At 34.9% G+C, this 26,346-nt stretch overlaps 3 protein-coding genes across 8 annotated transcripts in view; all 3 read left to right on the top strand.

Annotated features, from left to right (window-relative positions):
* The window catches only part of LOC102626575 (non-functional pseudokinase ZRK2-like), a 49,342-nt gene extending 25,323 nt beyond the window's left edge, over positions 1-24,019 (top strand). Inside the window, exons 1-4 of one of the 5 annotated variants that reach the window (XM_052442097.1) lie at positions 6,290-6,666; positions 6,821-6,923; positions 7,052-7,107; positions 23,062-24,019. In XM_052442097.1, coding sequence (XP_052298057.1) covers positions 6,921-6,923; positions 7,052-7,107; positions 23,062-23,836 — 834 coding nt within the window. In that variant the 5' untranslated portion in view covers positions 6,290-6,666; positions 6,821-6,920 and the 3' untranslated portion in view covers positions 23,837-24,019. Of the gene's footprint in view, positions 1-6,279; positions 6,667-6,820; positions 7,108-22,402; positions 22,612-22,774 lie in introns of those variants that run through there. The other 4 variants (XM_052442094.1, XM_052442096.1, XM_052442095.1 and 1 more) reach the window with 4 other exon arrangements.
* LOC102628314 (serine/threonine-protein kinase ZRK3-like) overlaps positions 1-26,346 on the top strand; it is a 128,880-nt gene that overhangs the window by 15,058 nt on the left and 87,476 nt on the right. The gene's annotated exons all lie outside the window — the stretch shown is intronic.
* Positions 13,891-15,507, top strand: LOC127902587 (serine/threonine-protein kinase ZRK3-like). The gene is made up of 3 exons (XM_052442113.1): positions 13,891-14,107; positions 14,255-14,357; positions 14,571-15,507. Exons 2-3 carry the CDS (start codon positions 14,255-14,257, stop codon positions 15,290-15,292), a joined length of 825 nt encoding a protein of 274 aa, XP_052298073.1. The 5' UTR covers positions 13,891-14,107; the 3' UTR covers positions 15,293-15,507.

Here is a 26,346-nt window from a genome sequence, read left to right as displayed (position 1 = left end):
AAGGTGTCTTGAATGCTCGTGCAGTTTCTATTTTGAAGTTTGGGGAGAATTACAACAGTGATAATCAATACAAGTTTTGTTTCAATAACATAGTATTTGGATCACAAATGAGTCACAAAAATATTTTAAGTTGATCGGATGTTGTTTGGAGACTCAGATTCCTATTCTAGTTTTTGAATCCATTGAGCTCGGTACCCTTGCTGATCGCATATATAGACACCGTAGACATAATTTTGAGCCTCTACCATTCAGATTTAGGTTGAAGGTTGCAATGGAATTAGCCAATGCAGTTGCATATCCCCATGCAGGATTTGCCAGACCCATCATTTTTATGAGTGCGACGCAATGGAGAATATTCTTTGATGAGCAAAATGTTGCCAAACTGTTTGATTTTTCACTATTTGTATCTATTCCAGAAGGTGAAACTCATGTGGATTTTCAAATAGCTGAGACAAGGGGATATATATCACCTTAAGGTTTTGCTTGAAGCTAAGTGCAATGAGACGTATGATGTTCATAGTTTTAGTATGTTGCTACTTGATCTTTTGACTGGGCAGAAGATAACTTCTTTCTAATGCGATAAAAGGCTTGGCATTCAAAATTACTTATGGGGTCTTCTGAAGAAATATGTTGAAGAAGATGGGTTGAATGAAATGGTTGATCCTATGATTATTAAAGAGGGATTATGCTCAATAACAATAAAAGAGCAACCGCTGTAGGCTTATTTAGATTTTGCCTTTAAATGTGTCTCTGAATCACCAAAAGAAAGGTCAACAATGATTGATGTGGCAAAACAACTTAGACAAATGTATCTGTCTTATTGAAAGCTTGAATCCAAAATCGTTGATGGATGGTTTGTCACTTGTAAGCTTTCATGTTTATTTTCTTGGATAAAAGCATGAATGCCTCAACTCTGTAAAGTCGAGTCTCTTACTTTAATTGTATAATTCATGGACAAAATTACTTCCGTACTCAGAAGTGGGAACTTTTTTCTTATATTTATTCTGCCGCAGGGATCAAGAGCTTCTCTATTTTTTTTATCTTCAATCTTAATTGACCATCTGCGGGTACACGTAAAATCTCCCTTTGTGTAACATTTCCTTTAATGTTCTTAAAATCCTTTGTTTTCATTGTTGAATAAATTGAAATTATTTCCCGGGTTTTTGGAACTATAGATCATGAATTCATGTTTGGAAGCTATGAAGAATTCGGAGAAGGAAGATAAAGAAAAATGTGTTATGAGGAATGGCAATCCTATCCTAAGCTTCTCTGCTGACGAGCTCAAGATAGCTACAAACAATTATGACTTGCAAAGAGTTAAAACACAAGGCTTTGTATATCAACTGTACAGTGCTTTCTTACATGGCTGCCCAATGTCTGTTATGAAGTTTCAAAACAATGAAAAATATTATGCATATGATGATAGGACTTATGGCCAAATTAGGGCTGGCTTTTATTGATTAAATCAAAAGAAAACAAACAATTCTGACCTACAATTCAAGAGGTAGGTCAATCTCTCCCAAAACTCCTAATGATTTCTAATACCAAACAAAACTTAACATAAACCCTAAATGACTTCATAATCTCTTATTTATAGCTGAATTCTAATTAATAAAATTATTAAACTGCCCCTACTCCTAAAATTACTAAATTGTCCATACCCCTTTATATTGCACCTAACATGAGTTTTATTGGTTTAACACTACTCCCCTCCCAAAAAGAAACCTTGTCCTCAAGGTGAAATCTAGGAAACTGCTGTCTCTTCTTCCTCAGCTTCCTCCTCATCACACACAGTCAGGACTTGTAGTGATTTATCCTTGCATCGATGCCCCGGTGAAAATTTCTCATCACTTCGAAAACACAACCCCTTTGCCCTCTTATCTTGAATCTTTGTCTCCGTAAGGCGTTTGAAAATCACCCCTAGTCGTGCCCCACTAACTCGATCCCTTTGGGAATCTTTATGTAAACCCATCGTTTGTATTTTCTGGCCTCCTGGTGGTGTACTTTGGAACTCTCGCTGAAACACTAAAGTCTGGGTTTTCTGTCTTACCAATGGTGTGCTGTTTTGATATGAAAAACCAATTGAACTGCTCATATTAACCCGTTCTATTGTGTTCTTATCCTCAATCATTTGTGCCAACTCCATTGACTCTCCTAACCCTCTCAGCCTTAGCAAACATAGCGAGGCTTGAATTTCTGGCTTCAGTCCCTTCATAAAATTCCCTTCTAACACCGCCTCTGGAAGTCCCTCTAGACGCTTTGATAACAACTCAAACTTCTCCCTATACTCCATAATTGTTCTCTCCTTGGTCAGAGCAAAAAACTATTCATGCAAATCTCCCTTTTGAGTGGTCCGAAACCTCTCCAACAACCGATCCTTAAATTCACCCCACGACCTCATTGTTTGTCATTGTTCTTGCCATTGAAACCACGCAAGGGCCTTTCCCTCCAAGCATATTGCCGCTGCCATCATTTTTTCCCCTTCTGAGAGTCCATTAATGGCGAAATAGCGCTCTACCCTATACACCCATCCATAGGCATCCCCGCCTTAAAAATAGGCATTTTCAATTTCCTTACCCTAGAATCCGCTCCAAATTGAGTCTGACCCGCCCAATTTTGTGCCATCGGAGGTCTCTAACCTCTTAAATCTACTTCGGTCTTTGTAAATCCCGAAGATCCAGTGCAAAATTCTCCTTGCCCAGCTCCATAGTGGGCTGGAATCCCTTCCCCAGTCGTATTTCGGCCATAACCGCTCCCTTTCTCACCAGAAACCCCTCATCCCAGCCTATTGCCCTAAATCTAGCATGTTCAGACACAAATCATCCCTGTCCAGGTTGTGCCTCACCCCAAAACGCTCCCGAGTTGCCTAGCCCGGTCACCCCGATTTCTGCACCGCCGCCTACCACGAGTTTCGTAACCTCAGATCTTTCTCCTGCCACACCGCCATGGCCCCTCGATGCTGCCGGAGGTGGGTTGAGGTGGAGTTCCATCAATTTCAGCAACATGGCTTCAAGAGATGAAAATTGTTGTTGAACGGTGTTGAATCGCTCATCAATCGTGGCCTTGAGCGATCCAACCTCTGCTTCCTATTTTTCTTCAAGCGCGTTCACCTTCTTCGTTGCTATTGCCTCAGGATTCTTGCTGTGATACCATTTTGATAGGACTTAGGGATAAATTAGGGCTAGCTTTTATTGATTAAATTAAAAAAAAATCCTGACTTACAATTCGAGAGGTAGGTCAATTTCTCCCAAAACTCCTAATGGTTCCTAATACCAGACAAAACTCAACACAAACCCTAAATGACTCCATAATCTCTTATTTATAGCTGAACACAATGAATAAAATTATTAAACTACCCATGCCCCTAAAATTACTAAATTGTCCCTACTCCTTTATATTTGCGCCTAACATGAGTTTTATTGGTCTAACATACGAATGGTGCTTGAGGAACATTGTATTTGCATCACAAATGAGCCACAAAAATATTTTAATGTTGATTGGATGTTGCTTAGAGACTCAAATTCCCATTCTAGTTTTTGAATCTGTATCACTGGAATCCTTGCTAATTATATTCATGGTCCTCGTCCATCACATTTCGAGCCTTTTCTATTGACAAATAGGTTAAAGATTGCGATGGAGATAGCTAATGCACTTGCATATCTTCATGTTGGGTTTCCTCGGCCTATTGTTTTTAAAAACATCAAATTATCGAGTATTTTATTTGATGAAGATCATGTTGCCAAATTGTTTGATTTTTCACTAGCCGAGTCTATTCTAGATGGCGAAACTCACATAAAAGATGCAATACCTGTTTGAGGGAAAAATAGGAAAGGCAATAGAGTGCCACGTGTCAATCAATGAAATGATTTCAGCACAATCGGAGGTACCCTGCACAATCCGAGGTGCCCGTCATGACTTGAGGTACCCCGTGTAAATAGAGGTACCCCGCACAAATAGAGGTACCCCATACGAATAGAGGTACCCCATACGAATAGAGGTACCCCATACAAATAGGGGTACCCCGCGTAATAGGGGGTACCCCACGTAACTCGAGGTACCCGGCAAAGCGGATGCAAGAGAATCCACCGAAAATATCTGCCATGAGAAACGTCTCCACCTTTTAAAAGATATTATTCGATTTTGTCAGAATTAGGAATCAAGAACGTCGTACCAAAAAGGGGGGACAGCCGCCTGCTACCTCTGCCAAAAGTGAAGGACACTGTCCCAAGGACAGTGGTCCTCAGCCGCCTACCCGACAGTTACTGTAGAGGTACCCTGGACCACTGTCCAGCGCGCGCCACGTTTCCAAAGGATGAGATACGCAGCGAACATGCACATAACGGCCCAAAAATCCTAAAAAGGTAAAAGGACGTTAGCCAAAAAAGGTACGCCACGTGGCAGCTGAGGTACTCCATATATAAAGGTGCCTAGGTTTCATTCTCCATCATGCTCTCATTCGCCCAAAAACACTCACACTCCAAAAAAAAGGTTTTCTTCAACCTTAAACCCTAATTTACAGAGGGCTAGCTAGCTCTCTTTGCCATAAAAGCTTGAGTTTGCTAACTTGAGCGTCGGAGTGTGAACGCCGGGGTACCCCGGCTTCACCTCTAACCTCTATTTCACTGTTTTGCAGGCGTGAAGCTCGTTTTGAAGGACACCTCTCTTGTTTCTGACCTTCCACCATTGTTACCACTCTCTCTCCCCTTCTCACCTCCCACGAATTTCAAATACACCGCCCAACACACAATAAACCAGTGAGGTACCCCATCTCCCCTCAAAATAACAAATTTATTGTTCTAGATTGGTTTGGTTTTTCTTACCCCAAAATCAGTTGAAAACAATACCAATAGGAATAATGGGATTCGTTGCGACTGAGTATGTAACCACAGGTGACTACAGTGAGAAATGCGACGTTTTCAGTTTTGGTGTGTTGCTGCTTGTGCTTTTGACTGGACAAAAATTGTATTCCGTTGATGAAGCTGGAGATCGTCATTGGTTATAGAATCGTGTGAAGAAACATATTGAATGTAACACGTTTGATGAGATCGTTGATCCCGTAATTCATGGGGAACTTTCAATTCAATCTTCTGAAAAACATAAGCAAGTGCAAGCTTCTGTAGAGCTTGCCGTGAAATGTGTATCTGGCCAACGATGACTGATATAGCAAGGACAGCTCAGACAAGCATATCGTTTTGGATGGTGAGTTATTTTATAGTCACAATAAAAACATTCTTAGAATATGTTTTGTTGTCAATTCATGTATCTTGTTGAGATATCATGTCTTCAGGTTTTCATAGCCACAACAGTAAATGCAAGCTTTTACAGAAGTATAAATATTTTTGTATCTTGTTCAACTACTGATAGCTCCTTAGGCGAGAACTTTCTCTCATAAGTCAGATGGTAAATCATTCTTCTCCTTATAAGTGTCATACAAGTTCAAGTTTCTGGGTGCGTTTGGGATTGAGGTTGGGCAGCTGTAGCTTAAAAGTTACAGAATTAAAGTGTTTGGTAAACACTAGCTGCTGTAGCTTTTAAGCTATGTTGATATGATTTTTCACTTGTATAATATAAAATTTATTATATCTTTAATATTTTTATCAAAATTATTATTTAAAATTTATATTTACTATATATTATTAACTTTTGTTTCATAATTACAGCTTTTTTTTCACAGCAACTGTAGCTTAAAAGCTACAGCACCTCAATCCCAAACGCACCCTCTATGTAACAATAGGAATAAACTTCTTTCTAATTATAAATATCACTAATTTATGAATTTATATTGAGATGACAGACGAGATACAGGGACAGTCATATCATGAGATAAATAATTTTAAAAAGCATATCGTAAAATGATAATTAAAAAAAAAAAACTTAACTTTGATCTCCCAATAATTGAGTGAGTAGAAAGTGTAATGATGAAATGACATTTTATTCTTAATAATGAGAACAGTAAAAAAGAAGGAATTAATTGGACAAACTTTATACTCGTTCAGGTACATGTACAAAACGCCAACTAGGAGAGCTAGATAATAGCTGTGTCTCAATTTAATCAACCTAAAGATCAAGATCAAATCAAGCATCGTGTTTTCTTAATCAATTCAGCGTACGTGCACAGCCACAGGTATGAACTCACTCTTGCAATTGCAGTAGTGTAAATGTATAAAATTAAATGATCGTATTCGAAACGGGGTTTGATGGAAGCACTTGGGCAAGATGCGGATGATGTAGAAGTTAAAAACACTATTTTCAGTATGCCTCCTATGAAAGCACCGGGTATTGATGGCCTCCACGGGATTTTCTTTCCATCCCAATGGGAGTTAGTAGGACCCTCAATGTGTAAGCTAGTCAAGCAGATTTGTTTTGCAGGGAAAGTCCCAGCGAGTACGCTCATCGTTTATCATAAAAGAATTATTCCGCGTTTAGCTACGTGGACTATTCCTTACCCTCATATATCTTTGGTTGACTAGAGAAAGCCTCGTTGCATTTTCACATATTTCAAATTAAACGAAGCATTAAAAAAAAAATTATGCTTATTCAGATGACTCAATTTAATCGACACCAGAATCTGAACTAACTCTTGCAATAGTAAAGACCAAGATCAAGATCAAGATCGAGCTCAGCGTTTTCTTTATTAATCAATTTGCTGTATGTTCACAGCCACAGGTACTCCTCTCCTTATCATCAGTGTTCAACAGCTTTGGCTTTTTATTTTTATTTTTTTAATAAATTTTACTGCTGTATATTTGTGAATGAAATATTAGTATATATATAAATAAAACATACTGATTGTGATACTTGAATTGGTTTCTACTTGTAGATGGGTTCAATTCTGAGAAAATTCAAGGACAGGGCTGATAAAAGAACATTGATGGTGAGGAATGGCGCGACAGTACTAAAAGAGTTGATAGCGTCTTCTCATGGTAAATATAATCCTTATCGTATCTTTTCTGCTAAAGAACTCGAGATTGCAACTAACAACTATGACGAGAGAAAAGTTATAAAACAATGCGACTTTTACATAACTAAATTGTACATGGGCTTTTGGCAGGAGCGGCTAATTTCTGTTATGAAGTTTGATGAATCCCTTCCTGATAGCGTTTATAAGTACAGTATTAATAACATAGTATATGCAGCACAAATAGATCACAAGCATATTTTAAAGCTAATTGGATGCTGCTTAGAGACTCCAATTCCCATTCTAGTTTTTGAATATGGAGAGTACAGAACTCTTCCTGAGCGTATTTGTAACTACCGCGATCCTCAACTTCGACCTCAATTTGAACCATTACGATTGAAACATAGGTTAAAGATGGCGATTGATATTGCTCATGCACTTGCTTATCTTCATGTTGGATTCCCCAGACCCATCGTTTTTAGACATTTCATCCCATCACGCATCTTGTTCAATGAAGAAAATGTTGCAAAATTGTTTGATTTTTCACTATCCATATCCATTCCCGAAGGTAAAACCCACGTTACTCATCGTGGGATGGGAATATGGGAATTATGTGCACCTGACTACAAGAAGATATATGTTTTCAATGAAACACTTGTTATCAATGAAAAGTATGATGTTTATACTTTCGGTACAGTTCTATTGGAGCGATTGACTGGACAGGGCGCCAGGGATTTACTTCTTACACATGGTTCAGTCCGTCATCTCATTGAATATTTGAACAACTATCTTGAAAATAATAGATTTACTGAGATAGCAGATCCTATAATTGTTCAAGACCTATCATGCACTGGGAAAGAGCACCTATTGCAAGCTTGTGCACGACTCACTCTTGAATGTCTCAACGAATCACCGGTATATAGGCCAACAATGGTTGATGTTGTAAAAAGACTCAGACAAATTTATTGCTCTCTTACATGTCGTTAATCTTTTGTATTCATTGTTTTTATGATTTCATTTCCCCCCGCCAGTAGTAGTACTGTAACCCGATTATTTGGGTAAACAAAATGTTGCAGTTTAATGCTTTATTTAATTTGTAATATTAAACTTACTTGCAAATTGAATATTTTCTAATCACAAAATCACTTTGTTCGCGCTGCTGCTGGGGCAGAGTAGAGAGATCCTTTGTTTTGTTTATCCGCATTCCGAAATTAAACTAAGCTAATAGAGAAGTCAACTACTATGAAGTTTCGATCGTCGACTGAGCCACTGGTTGAAGTGTGTGTAATGTGTATAAAGCTATTAAATTCGGATTTTATTGTCAACCTCACTCAACCCAATCTTATTTCTTTTAGTATTTAAGTTTCAATCTCGGTGGACACAGTGGTGAACCCAAAAACTTAAATTAGGAGGGCTAGTTCAAAAATTTTAATTTAATTTGAGTTACTGAGTTATTTCCTACAGCCTCTTCTAATGGTAAATATAATCTTTATCTATCTTCTCTGCTCGAGAACTCGAGATAGCAACTAACAATTATGATGGGACAATCAGCTAAGATGAAGATGGACCAAGCTACAAATATACACAAAATATATGAAATAAAATGACTGAATTATTGAGCAAAGCAGAGAAAAGAGGGAAGAGAATAAAGAAAAATTAGGTGCTAATGTAATCTGAGGGAAATATAATTAATGTTTAATCCTCTTTCTTTTGAAATTTGGGAAATGAAGAGGGAGGAAAGAGAACCACGGAAACAAAAAAATTGAAAATGGTGGATAAAATGTGGGAGAAAAGATATTTGATAAATTTCAAGATAAAATTTAAGATACGTCAATGTTTATTAATTGGTGGTTTCATCTATCCTAAAATTTCTCAAAAAATAGAAATAATTATAAAAGAATTATTCCACGCTTAGCCACGTGGACTATTCTTGTTGATGCCAAAATATGACCTCAACAGTTGAATTTGTTTATGGTGGGAAATTAGTAGAAACCAAGCTTGAATATTGATATGAACTTCAAGTCTGCAACCTGAAAACCATAGAAATCGGTCAGGACTTGCTGGTGGAGGTTCCGGCTAGAACCCTCCGATGCTTAAGGTAGATTAGGAGTAAATTTAATAGTTGACTGGAAGGGAAATAACTCAAGTAAAATAACCCAAAAAAAATGAAAAAACCCAAATCCTCCCACTCTCCCTGGAAGATTAATTTTCTTTTTTCATTCTCCTTAAAAGTCGCTCATGTTCTCAACATGGGTAGTTGGCTCACATAGAATAACTGAATCCAACATAAGTACCCTAGTTTTCAAGATCAAGATCTTGTGATTGGTCTTGGAAACTTAAGAATAATGAAAGAAAAAGAGAAAAAAAATCAACTTAACAATATCTCGATCTTAATAAAATCGGGCGACGACCACGGTCTCAATAAGATCAAATGACCTTGCTGCCGATCTCAATAAGATTGGATGACAACTTCAATCTCAATAAGATTGGATGACAACTTCAATCTCAATAAGGCCAAAAATGACAGACCTTGATCTCAATAAGATCGAATCAAATAATTTATTCACATTAGACTTCAATAAGGCCAAGATAGAGACCTCGATTTCAATAAGATCGAATCATACAATTTATTCACGTTGGACCTCAACAAGGCAAAAACAATTTATCAAGCTAGACCTCAATAAGGCAAGCAGAACAAAGTCAATTGGATCTCAATAAGGCCAAAATGAACTCCACAAAATTTCCAACTTCATTCTCAATAAGATTCAATCAAATAATTAAATTAAGATGGACCCCGATAAGATAAAAAATGACAACCTCAATCTCAATATGTAGATTTCGAATATATAGATGTAATCTCAAAATGTAGAATCAAATATGTAGATGCAAATCTCAAATTATAAAACCAAATATATAGATTTGGATCTCAAATTGTATAATTAAATATGTAGGTGTAGATCTCACATTGTAGGATCAAATATGTAAATGTCGAACTCAGATTGTAGAATCAAATATGTAGATGTAGATATCAAATTGTAGAACTATAATGTAGACTTAGATCTCAAATTGTAGAATCAGATATGTAGGTGCTGATCTCAAATTGTGAAATCAAATATGTAGATATAGATCTCAAATTGTAGAATCAGATATGGCCAATACTTGGCCTTAACAAATTTGTGCTATTTCCTTTTCATACTTCTAACAGTTTTCAACAGTTATTGGAAATTATGCAATGTGAACTAGAGCCATCGTTTCAAGAAAACAAATATAGCTAATATCTAATATTTTCCCATGCGAAAGTAGTAGTTGAGCAAATATATATATATAGCTCTTCAAATAGTTTCATGCTGATATTAAATAAATTGAAATAGAACCTGGATTTTTGTCCTTGGCTTATGGCAAAGTTCTCTTAAGCAAACAAATTTACATGTTTAACCGCAATATATAATCGCTATATTGCCTAACACAAGTTCCAGACATTCAGTTACTATATTGTTAAAGACAATATAATTTCACGCATTTAGGATTTGGATTAGTAGCCTAAATCGGTTCTTTAAAATGGCCATCTTTCAGATATCACGTTGAGCCTTTTGTTAATACAGCTCTGATGCAAAAACAATATTGATAAAAATTGCAGAGATAGAGTTTACCCATTTTTATCAAAACAAGGAAAATAAATTGACCAACCAATATTATAAATTAGTCTAGTAGAGATTTCAAAACAACTAACCAATAGCCTTTAAGTGAAAATATAATCGATGGAGTTAAAATCTGAAACAAATGCACCTGAGATGGTACTTTGTTGTCTATTAACTCCTCTCAGCTATTTCATCAACATGTAGTAAGCATATACTAACTTGTATATGCAGTAACTTGCGAGGATAACCACACAGCATGTTCAACAAGCAATTATCATAAAATTAAAGGTAGCTTCATTTCATGCATTTTTGGTAATTTCAGTGTTGCAAACATAAATCAGTTCTAAAAAATAATTATACTCTCAAAGATATCATACTAGACCTTTTGTGACTCTAGCTCTTACGATTTACATGCAAAATTAAGATTGATAAAAAGCTATACAGCCAGAGTTTTACAAAATTTTTATCTTTTACCAAATATTTATCAATAAATGACCAATCAGTATTTTAATTTCATGTCTCAAACCAAAAGGCAAACTTTAAGTGAAAATATTACCTGAGGAACTGAAGTTTAGAACAAATGCACCTGATTAGAGTCTTTGCGGAGAGTGGTTTCTTGAGGATCACAGTCTTGGCTTTGATTCTCTTCTTCCCATGAATGTAAATTTAATGGATTCATGATATCCATGCAGGTTCGAAGTGAATCCCGAAGAACAACCACAAGCTTTTTCTTTATAGCTTCTCCCTTTAATCCCTTCCTTACATTTGTTAATAGCAAATTTCTTGCCACTAAAATTTTCCTGGTCAATTCTTTATAAACAAGACATATAATTTTGAAAGAAGAAAAAAAAAAGAAAAAATGTACAGGGATTCCAAGCATATGCGTAGTTTCGAGTTCGTATGGTGCCAGCCCAGTTTGACTTGGAAGCGAGATAAAAAATAAATAAATAAATAAAATATATCTAGCAGGAACAAGATCATTGAAGCTTTCACTCTTTATTTAACCTATTACTTCATTTACTAACTTGTAGCATATAAGAAAAAAATGTAAGGTATGTTGGAAATAATTAATGTAAAAATCTCTTGGTCATATACCAGTTTATGATTCTTGTAGGACCATTGTTTTGCAATTCTTGTTTTGCCACAACTACTTCCCTTTTTTATGTTGCTAGGACATCCTTAATGTTGCTTTTTAGCTATCTTCTGATATTGTTGTTGTGACCTTTAGAAATCATCTTACTTAATTATTTTAAATAAAGTCACGGAACAATTCTTACACCCTGAGATATTTTATCAAACACCTCTTGCGCCAAAGCCACAACTACAAGACTGGATTGGTTAGTACATAGTAAGATGCTAAGCTTTTGAACCCAATGAGTAATGCCAAACCACTCCAAATAGGTCCAATCAAATTAACTCATTAATTCATTGCTATTAATCTTATCGGTTATTTGATTTCTCCTCAATTCTCAGCTATTTCTCAATCAAATAAAATAATTTTGGCTAATTAGCATTTGTTTGAAAAGAAATTGCACAAGTAGTTCAATCACCTCATAATCGAGAAACACCATCATAATCAACAAATAATAAAACAATGATTAATCTGTAATTCACGCCCCTTAGTTTCGGTCATACTAAATAATTAAACTGAAACCGAACCTGATTCTCACCTCTGAGAAGTGTTCTTTCGAGCTGTACTTGCCAACAACAATTTGTTCTACTGCCTCCTATTTCCCATCCAATAAATCTCATCATTTTCTTATGGCTTTTCGTACCATTCCCCACAGACGGCGTCAAGATGTTGATGCCAAAATATGACCTCAACAGCTGAATTTGTTTATGGTGGGAAATTAGTACAAACCAAGCTTGAATATTGATCTGAACTTCAAGTCTGCAACCTGAAAACCACAGAAATCGGTCAGGACTTGCTGGTGGGGATTCCGGCTAGAACCCTCCGATGCTTAAGTTAGATTAGGAGTAAATTTAATAATTGACTGGAAGGGAAATAACTCAAGCAAAATAACCCAAAAAAAAAAAATGAAAAAACCGAAATCCTCCCACTCTCCCTGGAAGATTAATTTTCTTTTTTCATTCTCCTTAAAAGTCGCTCATGTTCTCAACATGGGTAGTTGGCTCACATAGAATAACTGAACCCAACAATTCTCACCCTCATGCGTTGTGTATCCTTGGTTGACTAGAGGAAGACTTGTTGCATTTTCACATATTCCAAATTAAATTGAGCATTAGAAAAAAAACACTTTATACTTATTCTGGTGACTCAAATGAATCAACATCAGAATCTGAGCCAACTCCTGCAGTAGTAAAGATCAAGATCAAGATCGAGCACCGCGTTTTCTTAATTATACAATAGCAATAAACTTCTTTCTAATTATAAATATCACTAATTTATGAATTTATATTGAGATGATAGATGGGATACAGGGATAGGCATATCATGAGATAATAATTTTAAAAAGCATATCGTAAAATGACAATTGAAAAAAAAAAATCTTAACTCTGATCTCTCAATAATTGACTGAGTAGAAACTAGAAAGTGTAATGATGAAATGACATTTTATTTTTAACAATGAGAACAGCAAAGGTACGAAAGTGAAGAAAAAATTGGTGGCCCACAAAGTAAAAAGCCAAAAAAGAAAAGTACAAACTGATGTGGCATGATAAGATTAGTTGAATTAAATATCACTTGGCCCACATGATTTGTTTTTATTAATTTATATTTTCATTCAACCAATGAATTAATGCCACGTTAGTTTGTACAAAATAAGTTTGTACAAGAGTTTGTGGTTGTATCATTACTCAAAATAAAAAAAAAGAAGAAACGAAAAGGCACTAAAAAAGAAGGAATTAATTGGATAAACTTTATACTCATTCAGATACATGTATAAAACGCCAACTAGGAGAGCTAGATAGCTGTGTCTCAATTTAATCAACATAAAGATGAAGATCAAATCAAGCTTCGCTACAAATATACACAAAATATATGAAATAAAATGACTAAATTATTGAACAAAGCAGAGAAAAAAGGGAAGAGAATTAAGAGAAATTAGGTGCTAATGTAATCTGGGCGAAATATAATTAATGTTTAATCCTCGTTCTTTTGAAATTTGGGAATTGAAGAGGGAGGAAAGAGAACCACGGAAACAAAAAAATCTAAGATGGAAGAGGGTAAAATGTGGGGAAAAAGATAGTTGATAAATTTCAAGACAATTTAAGATACGTCAATGTCATTAATTGGTTGTTTAACCAATCATAACATTTCTCAAAAAATAGAAATCGTCATAAAAGAATTGTTCCGCGTTTAGCCATGTGGACTGTTCCTTACCCTCCTGCGTTGTACATATCCTTGGTTGACTAGAGGAAGACTTGTTGCATTTTCACATATTCCAAATTAAATTGAGCATTAGAAAAAAAAACACTTCATACTTATTCAGGTGACTCAAATGAATCAACATCAGAATCTGAGCCAACTCCTGCAGTAGTAAAGATCAAGATCAAGATCGAGCACCGCGTTTTCTTAATTAATCAATTTGCTGTACGTCCACAGCCACAGGTACTCCTCTCCTTATCATCAGCGTTCAGCAGCTTTTGGTTTTTTTTTTTTGATAAATTTTACTGCTATATATTTATGAATGAATAGTATGTATATATACAAATAAAACGAATTGATTGCAATATTTGAATTGGTTTCTACTTGTAGATGGGTTCAATTCTGACAAAATTCAAGGACAGGACTGATAAAAGAACATTGATGGTGAGGAATGGCGCGACCGTACTGAAAGAGTTGATCGCGTCTTCTCATGGTAAATATAATCCTTATCGTATCTTTTCTGCTAAAGAACTCGAGATTGCAACTAACAACTATGACGGGAGAGAAGTTATAAAAAAATGCATCTTTCACGTATATAAATTGTACAAGGGCTTTTGGCAGGAGCGCCTAATTTCTGTTTTGAAGTATAATGAATCATATTCTGATAGCGCTTATAAGTTTAGTATTAATAACATCGTATATGCAGCGCAAATGGATCACAAGCATATTTTAAAGCTAATTGGATGCTGCTTAGAGACTCCAATTCCCATTCTAGTTTTTGAATATGGAGAGTACACAACTCTTCGTGATCGTATTTTCGGCGCTCCCCAACCTCACTTTGAACCATTACTGTTGAAACATAGGTTAAAGATTGCGATTGATGTTGCTCATGCACTTGCTTATCTTCATGTTGGATTCCCCAGACCCATCGTTTTTGGAAATCTCATCCCATTATGCATCTTGTTCAATGAAGAAAATGTTGCAAAATTGTTTGATTTTTCGGAATCCATATCCATTCCCGAAGGTGAAACCCACATACTTACTCGTAGTCGGTTTGGAGCCTGGACATATAGTGCACCTGAGTACAAGAGGGGAGGTGTTTTCAATGAAAAGTTGGATGTTTATACTTTCAGTACAGTTCTGTTGGAGCTTTTGACTGGACAGGGCACCAGGGATTTACTTCGTACACATGGTTCGGTCCGTCATCTCATTGAATATTGGAAGAACTATCTTCAAAATAATAGATTTACTGAGATAGCAGATCCTATAATTGTTCAAGACCTATCATGCACTGAGAAAGAGCACCAATTCCAAGCTTGTGCACGACTCACTCTTGAATGTCTCAACGAATCACCCGTAGACAGGCCAACAATGGTTGATGTTACAAAAAGACTCAGACAAATTTATTGCTCTCTTTCATGTAATTAATCTTTTGTATTCGTTGTTTTTTATGTTTTCATTTTCCCCGGCCAGTAGTAGTACTGTAACCCGGTTATTTGAATAAACAAAATGTTACTAGTTTAATTTGCAAGTAAATTTAATTTGTAATATTAAACTTACTTGTAAATTGAATATTTTCTAATCACAAAATCACTTTGTTCACGCTGCTGCTCGGGCAGAGTAGAGAGATCCTCTGTTTTGTTTATTCGCATTCTGAAATTAAAATAAGCTAATAGAGAAGTCAACTACTATGAAGTTTCGATCATCGACTGAACCACTGGTTGAAGTGTGTAATGTGTATAAAAGCTATTAAATTCGGATTTTATTGTCAACCTCACTCAACCCAATTGTATTTCTTTTAGTATTTAAGTTTCAATCTTGGTGGACACAGTGGTGTACCCCGAAACTTAAATTTGGAAGGTGAGTTCAAAAATTTTAATTTAATTTGGTGTACTTAATTTTTTAAAGTCTCAAAACTCAAACTCTACTTTTTCATTTTAAATAATAATAATAAATTATTTATTTTTAATGTTGAAGCTCATTGTGGCTACTGACCACATTTATAAAAGTTCCTTATATAAGTAATCTCCATAAAATAATTATATGGCTATTGTAGTTTGAACCAAGTCTATAAAAACCACTAAACAATACTCTTACCACTAAATTATAAGTATTTTGTTACATAAAAAATGTGCTCAAATTCTTTTTATTTAACTCTTTTTAAAAAGATATGATATATATTTAAAAGAAAAATAATGGCCTAGAAAAGTCCCTGAAGTCCCTCTTGAGCCCCCTTATGTTCTGAGTCCGCCCATGGGTGGGATGCTAGTAGATTTCTTTAAAGTATATATAACACAGTGGTGTATGTTATTGAGTAGTATTGCTAGATATATTTTTAGGTGAGCATTTTTATAAATAAAAGCTATTTATCACAAAAAAAGAAAAAAGGAATTTGATGATATTCACGTTTAAATTTAATATTAGTAGAATATTTGTCATTGGTTACACGTAATGGCATGAATATTACCAACAATGGAATATTTGCTTGTTGTAGATTTATGGTCAAACTTTTGAAAGCTGTAGATTTATTGTGGATAAGTACTTCATTGTCATTAATATTTACACTATTACAGAGAGTCAAAGATGAGCCACGAGATTCTATCACTTAAATGAAAAACATGGGTTGAACTGTACCCCTATTTAGAATAACAATATTCAATTGATCCAAAAAAAATTAAAAAAAAAAAGAAGATAACCAAAAAAATTCATCAACACACCCCATCGACCCTCATCTTTTAAATAGATAAATTAAAATTTTCACACTTTTAGAGTACAAATTGAGGATTGTCATTCCATGGGTGTATTGAAGGTTACTTTATATAAAACAATATGCTGGTACAAATATACCCTTGAGAGATTGCAGCGTACACACAGCGCCTCTCTGGTGACCGCGTTTATGATGCTATAACAATATTTTTCTCCGGACTTTGAATAATTTATGGTTGACTTCCGAATTTCTTAGAAGCTTACGTTTCTGTTCAAATTTTGCTTGAGAAATTGCAACACTGTCTCTCAAAAGATCAAGCCTCTCACCGTCCGCAGGTACATCGAAAGATCAAACCTCTCGCCCGTCCACAGGTACATCCTAGCTTCTTGTCAATTGTCATCATCAGCTTGCTTTAATTTCTTTTTAAGTACGTTCTCTTTATCTAAATAAACTTTACTTTTTTACCTTTTATTTATGTCACTTATATTTTATGTTCCATATTAATATTAGTTTTATGTTCTTATTTCTCAAGATACTTACATGTTTTATTTGTTTTACTTTTTATTTATGTTTTATGGTCGTATTTCTTAAGATATGTACATGTTTTATTTGTATTACCTTTTATTTACGTCACTTATATTTTATGTTCCATTTACATTACTTATGTTCTATATTCTTATTTCTTAACATATTTCTCAAAAAATAAAAATCATCATAAAAGAATTAATTCCACGCTTAGGCACGTGGACTATTTCTTTCCCTCTTGCGTCGGATATCCTTGGTTGAACCGGGGAAGACTTCTTGTATTTTCATAATGTATTTCAAATTAAATTAAGCATTAATTAGACAAAAAAATTTTATAATTATTCATGATTAAAAGAAAAAAAAAACTATATATGACTCAATTTAATCAACATCAGAATCTTAACTAACTCTTGTAGTAGTAAAGATCAAGATCAAGCATCACTTATAGGGATGGCAAAAATCCCCACGGGGACGGGTACCCTCGGGGATTTTCTCCATTTGGGGAGGGTATGGGGATAATTTCATACCCAATTTCTTATTTGGGGAAGGGACGGAGAAATTGTTTTACCCAATTTCTTGTTCGGGGAGGGGACGTGGATGAGGTGGAATCCTCATCCCCTACCCATTTCCCCATTTTAATTTTTTAATTTAATTTTTATTTTTTAAAATTACTAGTAAATAAATAATAAAATTTGAATTGTAAAATTATAAGTATTAGTAAAAATAAAAAATATCAAAATATTTATATTATTAAACTTTTAGGCCCAATTAACTAATTAAAGTCCTAAATTTTTATTTAGGACATTAAAAAGACACTTTTGTTTTAATTTTAATATTCATTAAATATTTTAAACTTAAATCTATTTTTTATTATCTTAAATTTATTTTTAGATGTTATAATTGCCCACAGCAAATTACAATTTTTATATCTAATCTAATCTAATATTTGCTCTTGATTTGCTTCGACTTAACTATTGTGCTGTAAAGGGGATAATCCACATTTATAAAGTGCCAACGCTACCATTGAAAAGTTAATTTTGAATCTAAATTTTATTTTATTTGTAACAATTTTGTATTAGGCTATTAATTTGTTCATGATAGTTTGTATCCCTTGCATGCTGCGTTACTTATTAATTTAATGTATGTGACTTTTGTAATTGATATTAATGTAAGATATATTTCGAACTTTACTTTTATTTGAATTTTTTAATTTAATATGATTAACTCAAAATCGAAAACAAAAAAAATGTATGAGTTATTCGGGAATCGGGGACCCTCGGGGATCCCCTGTTATTATTCGGGGAGGGGATGGGGATTCTCTTAAATAATTTTGACAGGGATGGGGACGGGGACGGGGACATACGCAAAATATCGGGGATGGGTACGGGGAGATTGGTCCCCTCCCCTCCCCTCCCCATTGCCATCCCTAGAGAACTCGCAGCAACACCGAGCAGCAGTGAGCACACAAGCAGACGCTTCTTGAGGTGTGGACTCCGTTGGCGACTTGCTGTTGGCCATTGGGTGCAGTCCGTGGATGTGTTTTGTGCGCAACAGCAGCCTTGTGTTTGTGTGTTTGTGCTGTGAATAAATATCTGATTTGTGTTGTGTTTGTGTGAATGTGTGGCGTACGTGCATGTGTTTATTTTTATTTTTTTTAAGAAACTCAACCGGGTTTTTGGATCGGATCGGGTTAACCCGATTGAATTTTCGGATCGGATCACAACCCGATCGAGTTTCACCATTTACACCCAATCGGGTTGCTTTTACAATCCGATCCGAACCCAAAATTTTTCGGGTCGGGTCGGGTCGGATAATTTACCCACCCCTAAGTGTAATGATGAAATGACATTTTATTTTTAACAATGAGAACAGCAAAGGTACGAAAGTGAAGAAAAGATTGGTGGCCCACAAAGTAAAAAGCCAAAAAAAAAAAAGAAAAGGCACTAAAAAAGAAGGAATTAATTGGACAAACTTTATACTCATTCAGATACATGTTAAAACGCCAACTAGGAGAGCTAGATAATTGTGTCTCAATTTAATCAACATAAAGATCAAGATCAAATCAAGCATCGCTACAAATATACACAAAATATATGAAATAAAATGACTAAATTATTGAGCAAAGCAGAGAAAAGAGGGAAGAGAATTAAGAGAAATTAGGTGCTAATGTAATCTGGGCGAAATATATTTATTGTTTAATCCTCTGAAACGACCCGCCCCGAATCTCCCTGGGCGAGTTAATTTAGTCTCATCAAAACGGACTTGATAATAATTCTATTAGTAAATATTCTATCGAAAATTCGACAGATTCTCCTTTATAAATATAACACTCCCAATCTACAAATACGTAAAACAAACACTCCCAAAATAATTCAATATATAACAAACTCCAGTGATTAACATTCTCAACCAAAATGCTGAGTTTTATATCTGTAGAGTCTCAAAAGATAATATTATAACTAATATTAATATCTCGGTTTATTCTTAATTCCAAAAGAATAATATAACAAAATTATACAATCCCAAAAGAACGAGATAATCAAGACGTCTTAACAAAAACATCTATATCTTCTAACACCATCACGTGGCCAAGACTCAAAATATATTTACAGTCGCAGGGTCGGTCTGGTGTACCTTCGACCTCCTGGTGAGGGGGTGAAAATATAATAAAAACGGAGTGAGTTTAAAACTCACTGAGATCAGTGAATTGATAGTAGTTTTTGAAAATTAATTCTTACTTTAAAAGAGATAATCATATCATTTCCAAACACGATTTCATCAAATCATATGCGAGAAATCAGTAATAAATCATTTAACATTTAAATCAGATTACTAACTATGAAAAACATATAAAATATCGTACCAAATAACCATGGAAATCATATTACAATATCATATAGAATACACAAATCTGAAAATCATCACCAAACAAGTACCCAGGGAAATAATCTCGTCATATCTGGACCTCAACGGACGGGCAATGACGTACTATCTAGGTACCGTCACGCCCCGGAGCTACACGGATAGACAGGGAAATACCATCTCATAACTCATCACATCTGTGCATGCATAATCTAGTCCCAAAAGGACAAAAGCACCCAAGCACACGGCCCAAAGCCTCTGTGTGTACTCAGACAGGCCCCAAAGGCCTGTATCTCATTCGTATCATCTGTATCTCAATATCTGTCTGTATTTCATATCCGTATTTCTGTAATCATCATACCGCATGCATATGCCCCCAAAAGGCAAAAACGCCCAAACACACGACCCAAAACCTCTATGTGTGTTCAGACGGGCCCCAAAGGCCTCTCATCTCATCTCATCTGAATCACTGTATCTGGAGGGAATGGTGCAGTCTAATGATTTCAAAAACAATCACTATACTCATATTCACATATCTTTTAACCATACTTTAAATCATACCACATTTGAATCCACTTTTCTTATCTTTAAAATACTATCATGCTTATTCAAAGTCGATACGCAAAATCATTAAACAAACATTTTAATAAAATACCAATGCATGAATAAAATCCATTTCGAGGAAATCATTAAATTAGAATATTTAAAATATTTATTCCGCAAACATGCTTTACTATCATAATTAACTATGAAAATAGGTTTTGTATATTCCACTCACAGTGATGGTGTTACAGTGATGGTGTTCACGCTCGGTTATCGTCCACGTCCGCGGATCGGTTCTCGCTCGCAGATCCTCCTAAATCAAGGAAACAACATAATTATTTTCCATAAATCGTAATTAGGACTAAATTTATGCAATAAACTCGAAACGAACATCTATCCATAATTTACAACTCCTATGTCGATAAAATTACTAAAATGCCCTCAAGTCCGTAAATTATTAAAATACTATGAAATCGAAAATTATCGAATTACCCTCGGAATCGTAATTACACCCAATCCTCAATTCTAGGAATTACTAAAATATCCACCGGCTCAGAAATTACAAATTGCCCTCGGAGTGTGAAATTACCGAAATGCCCTTGCTGGTCAACGGTCACCGGAATTTGGTCAACACTGGCCGGGAAGCTCAAGTCTGAAAGTTCCACTCACGCTGAGTTCAATGGTACAGGCGGTGAGCTCCAACGCGCGGTAACGACACTGGAATCTAGCTCAACAGCCGTGAATTCCAACAATTGACCGGCGGCAAAACAGTGACTCCCGGTGGCTATGGATGGTCGGAAATGGAAGAGGGAGTCGTGAGGAACAAAATCCAACCGGTGGTGTCACCCAAAACAAGCGAAAATCCCAGCGAAATAAAGCGAAACAGTCGCGGGTTTTCAAGCTTCGATCGCCGGCGTTCCGGTTGGTTTTTGGCAACGAGGATGGCAGGGGAACGATGGCCGGCTTCTAAGCTTCAGATTGGTACCAAACTCGACCAAAACGGTGGCCGGAAATGGGAGATATGGTCGGGTCACGATCGCGAGTTCTGGTCGGGTTTTCGGGTCTGTAATTGGGTCGGTTTGGCAGCTTCTCTCTAGAGGTGGCAAAAATACCCGCTCGGTCCGGGCCCAGACCGTACTCAGGCGTTGTTGGCCGGGTATTACCCGGCCCGGGTATGAAGCCGGGTCGGTCTTAGACATCACTTGATAAACTCGGAACCCGGGTTTTATTTAAAAAATATTATAAAATATATATTATTTTAAATATTTATATTTATTTGACTCATTTATTATACATATATAAAATTTTAAACACTTAAAGTTTATATTTTCATGTCAAACTTTATTGAAATAAATTTAAAACTTATAAAATTACCAAAAAAAAAATATATGCACATATAATATTAAAAAATATAAAATTAGGGTACTCAAATTAAAACCTGGCACAGACTCGGACCCAGACTGGTTGCATCCGGGCAGGTCCGGTCATTACAATACCCGGACCCAACCCGGGATTTTGCCATCTCTACTTCTCTCTCACTCTCTGTCACACGTGCATCTTCCCTCTGTTTTCCAGCTCTTTTCTCTTTTGCTTTTACTAATTTCTTAACCGCCTCTTTTTATTTATTCATTTAATTCACATACGTTACATCCTCTTTCTTTTGAAATTTGGGAATTGAAGAGGGAGGAAAGATAACCACGGAAACAAAAAAAATTGAAAATGCAAGAGGATAAAATGTGGAAGAAAAGATATTTGATAAATTTCAAGACAAAATTTAAGATACGTCAATGTTAATTAATTGGCGGTTTCAACTATCATAAACTTTCTCAAAAAATAGAAATCATTATAAAAGAATTATTCCACGCTTAGCCACGTGGACTATTCTTACCCTCATTCGTTGTGTATCCTTGGTTGACTAGAGGAACACTTGTTGCATTTTCACATATTCCAAATTAAATTGAGCATTAAAAAAACCCTTCATACTTATTCAGATGACTCAAATGAATCAACATCAGAATCTGAGTCAACTCCTGCAGTAGTAAAGATCAAGATCAAGATCGAGCACAGCGTTTTCTTAATTAATCAATTTGCTGTACGCCCACAGCCACAGGTACTCCTCTCCTCATCATCAGCGTTCAGCAGCTTTGGTTTTTTTTTTTTTTTTCTCTTTTTTTGGGATAAATTTTACTGCTTTATATTTATGAATGAAATAGTATGTGTATATACAAATAAAACGAACTGATTGCAATATTTGAATTGGTTTCTACTTGTAGATGTGTTCGATTATCAGAAAATTCAAGGACAGGACTGATAAAAGAACATTGATGGTGAGGAATGGCGCGACAGTACTGAAAGAGTTGATAGCGTCTTCTCATGGTAAATATAATCCTTATCGTATCTTTTCTGCTAAAGAACTCGAGATTGCAACTAACAACTATGACGGGAGAGAAGTTATAAAAAAATGCATCTTTCACATATATAAATTGTACAAGGGCTTTTGGCAGGAGCGCCTAATTTCTGTTTTGAAGTTTGATGAATCCTATTCTGATAGCGCTTATAGGTATAGTATTAATAACATAGTATATGCAGCACAAATGGATCACAAGCATATTTTAAAGCTAATTGGATGCTGCTTAGAGACTCCAATTCCCATTCTAGTTTTTGAATATGGAGAGTACAGAACTCTTCCTGAGCGTATTGGTCTCTGCGGCAATCCTCAACCTCGACCTCAATTTGAACCATTACGATTGAAACATAGGTTAAAGATTGCAATGGATATCGCTCATACACTTGCTTATCTTCATGTTGGATTCCCCAGACCCATCGTTTTTAGACAAGTCATCCCATCACGCATCTTGTTCAATGAAGAAAATGTTGCAAAACTGTTTGATTTTTCACTATCCATATCCATTCCCGAAGGTGAAACCCACATTACTGATTGTCTGATGCAACCACGGGGATATTGTGCACCTGAGTATGTACCTGAGTACGTACCTGAGTACATGAGGACAGGTGTTTTCAATGAAAAGTATGATGTTTATACTTTCAGTGCAGTTCTGTTGGAGCTATTGACTGGACAGGGCAGCATGGATTTACTTCATACACATGGTTCGGTCCGTCATCTCATTGAACATTTGAACAACTATCTTCAAAATAATAGATTTACTGAGATAGCAGATCCTATAATTGTTCAAGACCTATCATGCACTGAGAAAGAGCACCAATTGCAAGCTTGTGCACGACTCACTCTTGAATGTCTCAACGAATCAGCGGTAGATAGGCCAACAATGGTTGATGTCACAAAAAGACTCAGACAAATTTATTGCTCTCTTTAGTGTAATTAATCTTTTGTATTCATTGTTTCTATGTTTCCATTTTCCCCTGCCAGTAGTAGTACTATAACCCGGTTATTTGAATAAACAAAATGTAACTTGTTTAATTTGCAAGTAAATTTAATTTGTAATATTAAACTTACTTGCAAATTGAATATTTTTCTAATCACAAAATCACTTTGTTCACGCTGCTGCTGGGGCAGAGTAGAGAGATCCTCTGTTTTGTTTATTCGCATTCTGAAATTAAAATAAGCTAATAGAGAAGTCAACTACTATAAAGTTTCGATCGTCGACTGAGCCACTGGTTGAAGTGTGTCTAATGTGTATAGAAGCTATTAAATTCGGATTTTATTGTCAACCTCACTCAACCCAATTGTATTTCTTTTAGTATTTAAGTTTCAATTCTGGTGGACACAGTGGTGTACCCCGAAACTTAAATTTGGAAGGTGAGTTCAAAAATTTTAATTTAATTTGGCGTACTTAATTTTTTAAAGTCTTAAAACTCAAACTTTACTTTTTCATTTTAAATAATAATAATAAATTATTTATTTTTAATGTTGAAGCTCATTGTGGCCACTGACCACATTTATAAAAGTTCCTTATATAAGTAATCTCCATAAAATAATTATATGGCTATTGTAGTATGAACTAAATCTATAAAAACCACTAAACAATACTCTTACCATTAAATTATAAGTATTTTGTTACATAAAAAATGTGCTCAAATTCTTTTTATTTAACTCTTTTAAAAAGGGTATGAGATATATTTAAAAGAAAAATAATGGCCTAGAAAAGTCCTTGAAGTCCCTCTTGAGCCCCCCTTATGTACTGAGTCCGTCCATGAGTGGGACGCTAGTAGATTTCTTTAAACTATATATAACACAGTGGTGTATGTTATTGAGTAGTATTGTTAGATATATTTTTGGGTGAGCATTTTTATAAATAAAAGCTATTTATCACAAAAAAGAAAAAAGGAATTTGATGATATTCACGTTTAAATTTAATATTAGTAGAATATTTGTCATTGGTTACACGTAATGGCATGAATATTACCAACAATGGCATATTTGCTTGTTGTAGATTTATGGTCAAACTTTTGAAAGCTGTAGATTTATTGTGGATAAGTACTGCATTGTCATTAATATTTACACTATTACAGAGAGTCAAAGATGAGCCACGAGATTCTATCACTTAAATGAAAAACATGGGTTGAACTTTACCCCTATTTAGAATAACAATATTCAATTGTTTCAAAAAAAAATTAAAAAAAGAAAAGAAGATAACCAAAAAAACTCATCAACACACCCCATCGACCCTCATCTTTTAAATAGATAAATTAAAATTTTCACACTTTTAGAGTACAAATTGAGGATTGTCATTCCATGGGTGTATTGAAGGTTACTTTATATAAAACAATATGCTGGTACAAATATACCCTTGAGAGATTGCAGCGTACACACAGTGCCTCTCTGGTGACCGCGTTTATGATGCTATAACAATATTTTTCTCCGGACTTTGAATAATTTATGGTTGACTTCCGAATTTCTTAGAAGCTTACGTTTCTGTTCAAATTTTGCTTGAGAAATTGCAACACTGTCTCTCAAAACATCAAGCCTCTCACCGTCCGCAGGTACATCGAAAGATCAAACCTCTCGCCCGTCCACAGGTACATCCTAGCTTCTTGTCAATTGTCATCATCGGCTTGCTTTAATTTCTTTTTAAGTACGTTCTCTTTATCTAAATAAACTTTACTTTTTTACCTTTTATTTATGTCACTTATATTTTATGTTCCATATTAATATTAGTTTTATGTTCTTATTTCTCAAGATACTTACATGTTTTATTTGTTTTACTTTTTATTTATGTTTTATGGTCGTATTTCTTAAGATATGTACATGTTTTATTTGTATTACCTTTTATTTACGTCACTTATATTTTATGTTCCATTTACATTACTTATGTTCTATATTCTTATTTCTTAACATATTTCTCAAAAAATAAAAATCATCATAAAAGAATTAATTCCACGCTTAGGCATGTGGACTATTTCTTTCCCTCTTGCGTCGGATATCCTTGGTTGAACCGGGGAAGACTTCTTGTATTTTCATAATGTATTTCAAATTAAATTAAGCATTAATTAGACAAACAAATTTTATAATTATTCATGATTAAAAGAAAAAAAAAACTATATATGACTCAATTTAATCAACATCACAATCTTAACTAACTCTTGCAGTAGTAAAGATCAAGATCAAGCATCACTTATGTTCTATGTTCTTATTTCTTAACATATTTCTCAAAAAAAAAAAAATCATTGTAAAAGAATTCATTCCACGCTTAGCCATGTGGGCTATTTCTTTCCCTCTTGCGTCGGATATCCTTGGTTGAATAGGGGAAGACCTTGTATTTTCATATTGTATTTCAAATTAAATTAAGCATTAATTAGACAAACAAATTTTATAATTATTCATGATTAAAAGAAATATATATATATATATGACTCAATTTAATCA

Source organism: Citrus sinensis, chromosome 5 (genome assembly GCF_022201045.2).
Source record: "Citrus sinensis cultivar Valencia sweet orange chromosome 5, DVS_A1.0, whole genome shotgun sequence".
NCBI classification, from domain to species: Eukaryota; Viridiplantae; Streptophyta; class Magnoliopsida; order Sapindales; family Rutaceae; genus Citrus; species Citrus sinensis.
This window is presented reverse-complemented; position numbering and strand designations above follow the sequence as displayed.

Bases quoted from the DNA above. Each gene is read 5' to 3' on its own strand.
- LOC127902587 (XM_052442113.1), top strand. From the start codon at position 14,255: ATGGGTTCAATTCTGACAAAATTCAAGGACAGGACTGATAAAAGAACA. The intron at 14,358-14,570 runs GTAAATATAATC...TCGTATATGCAG, and splicing joins GTTGATCGCGTCTTCTCATG to CGCAAATGGATCACAAGCAT.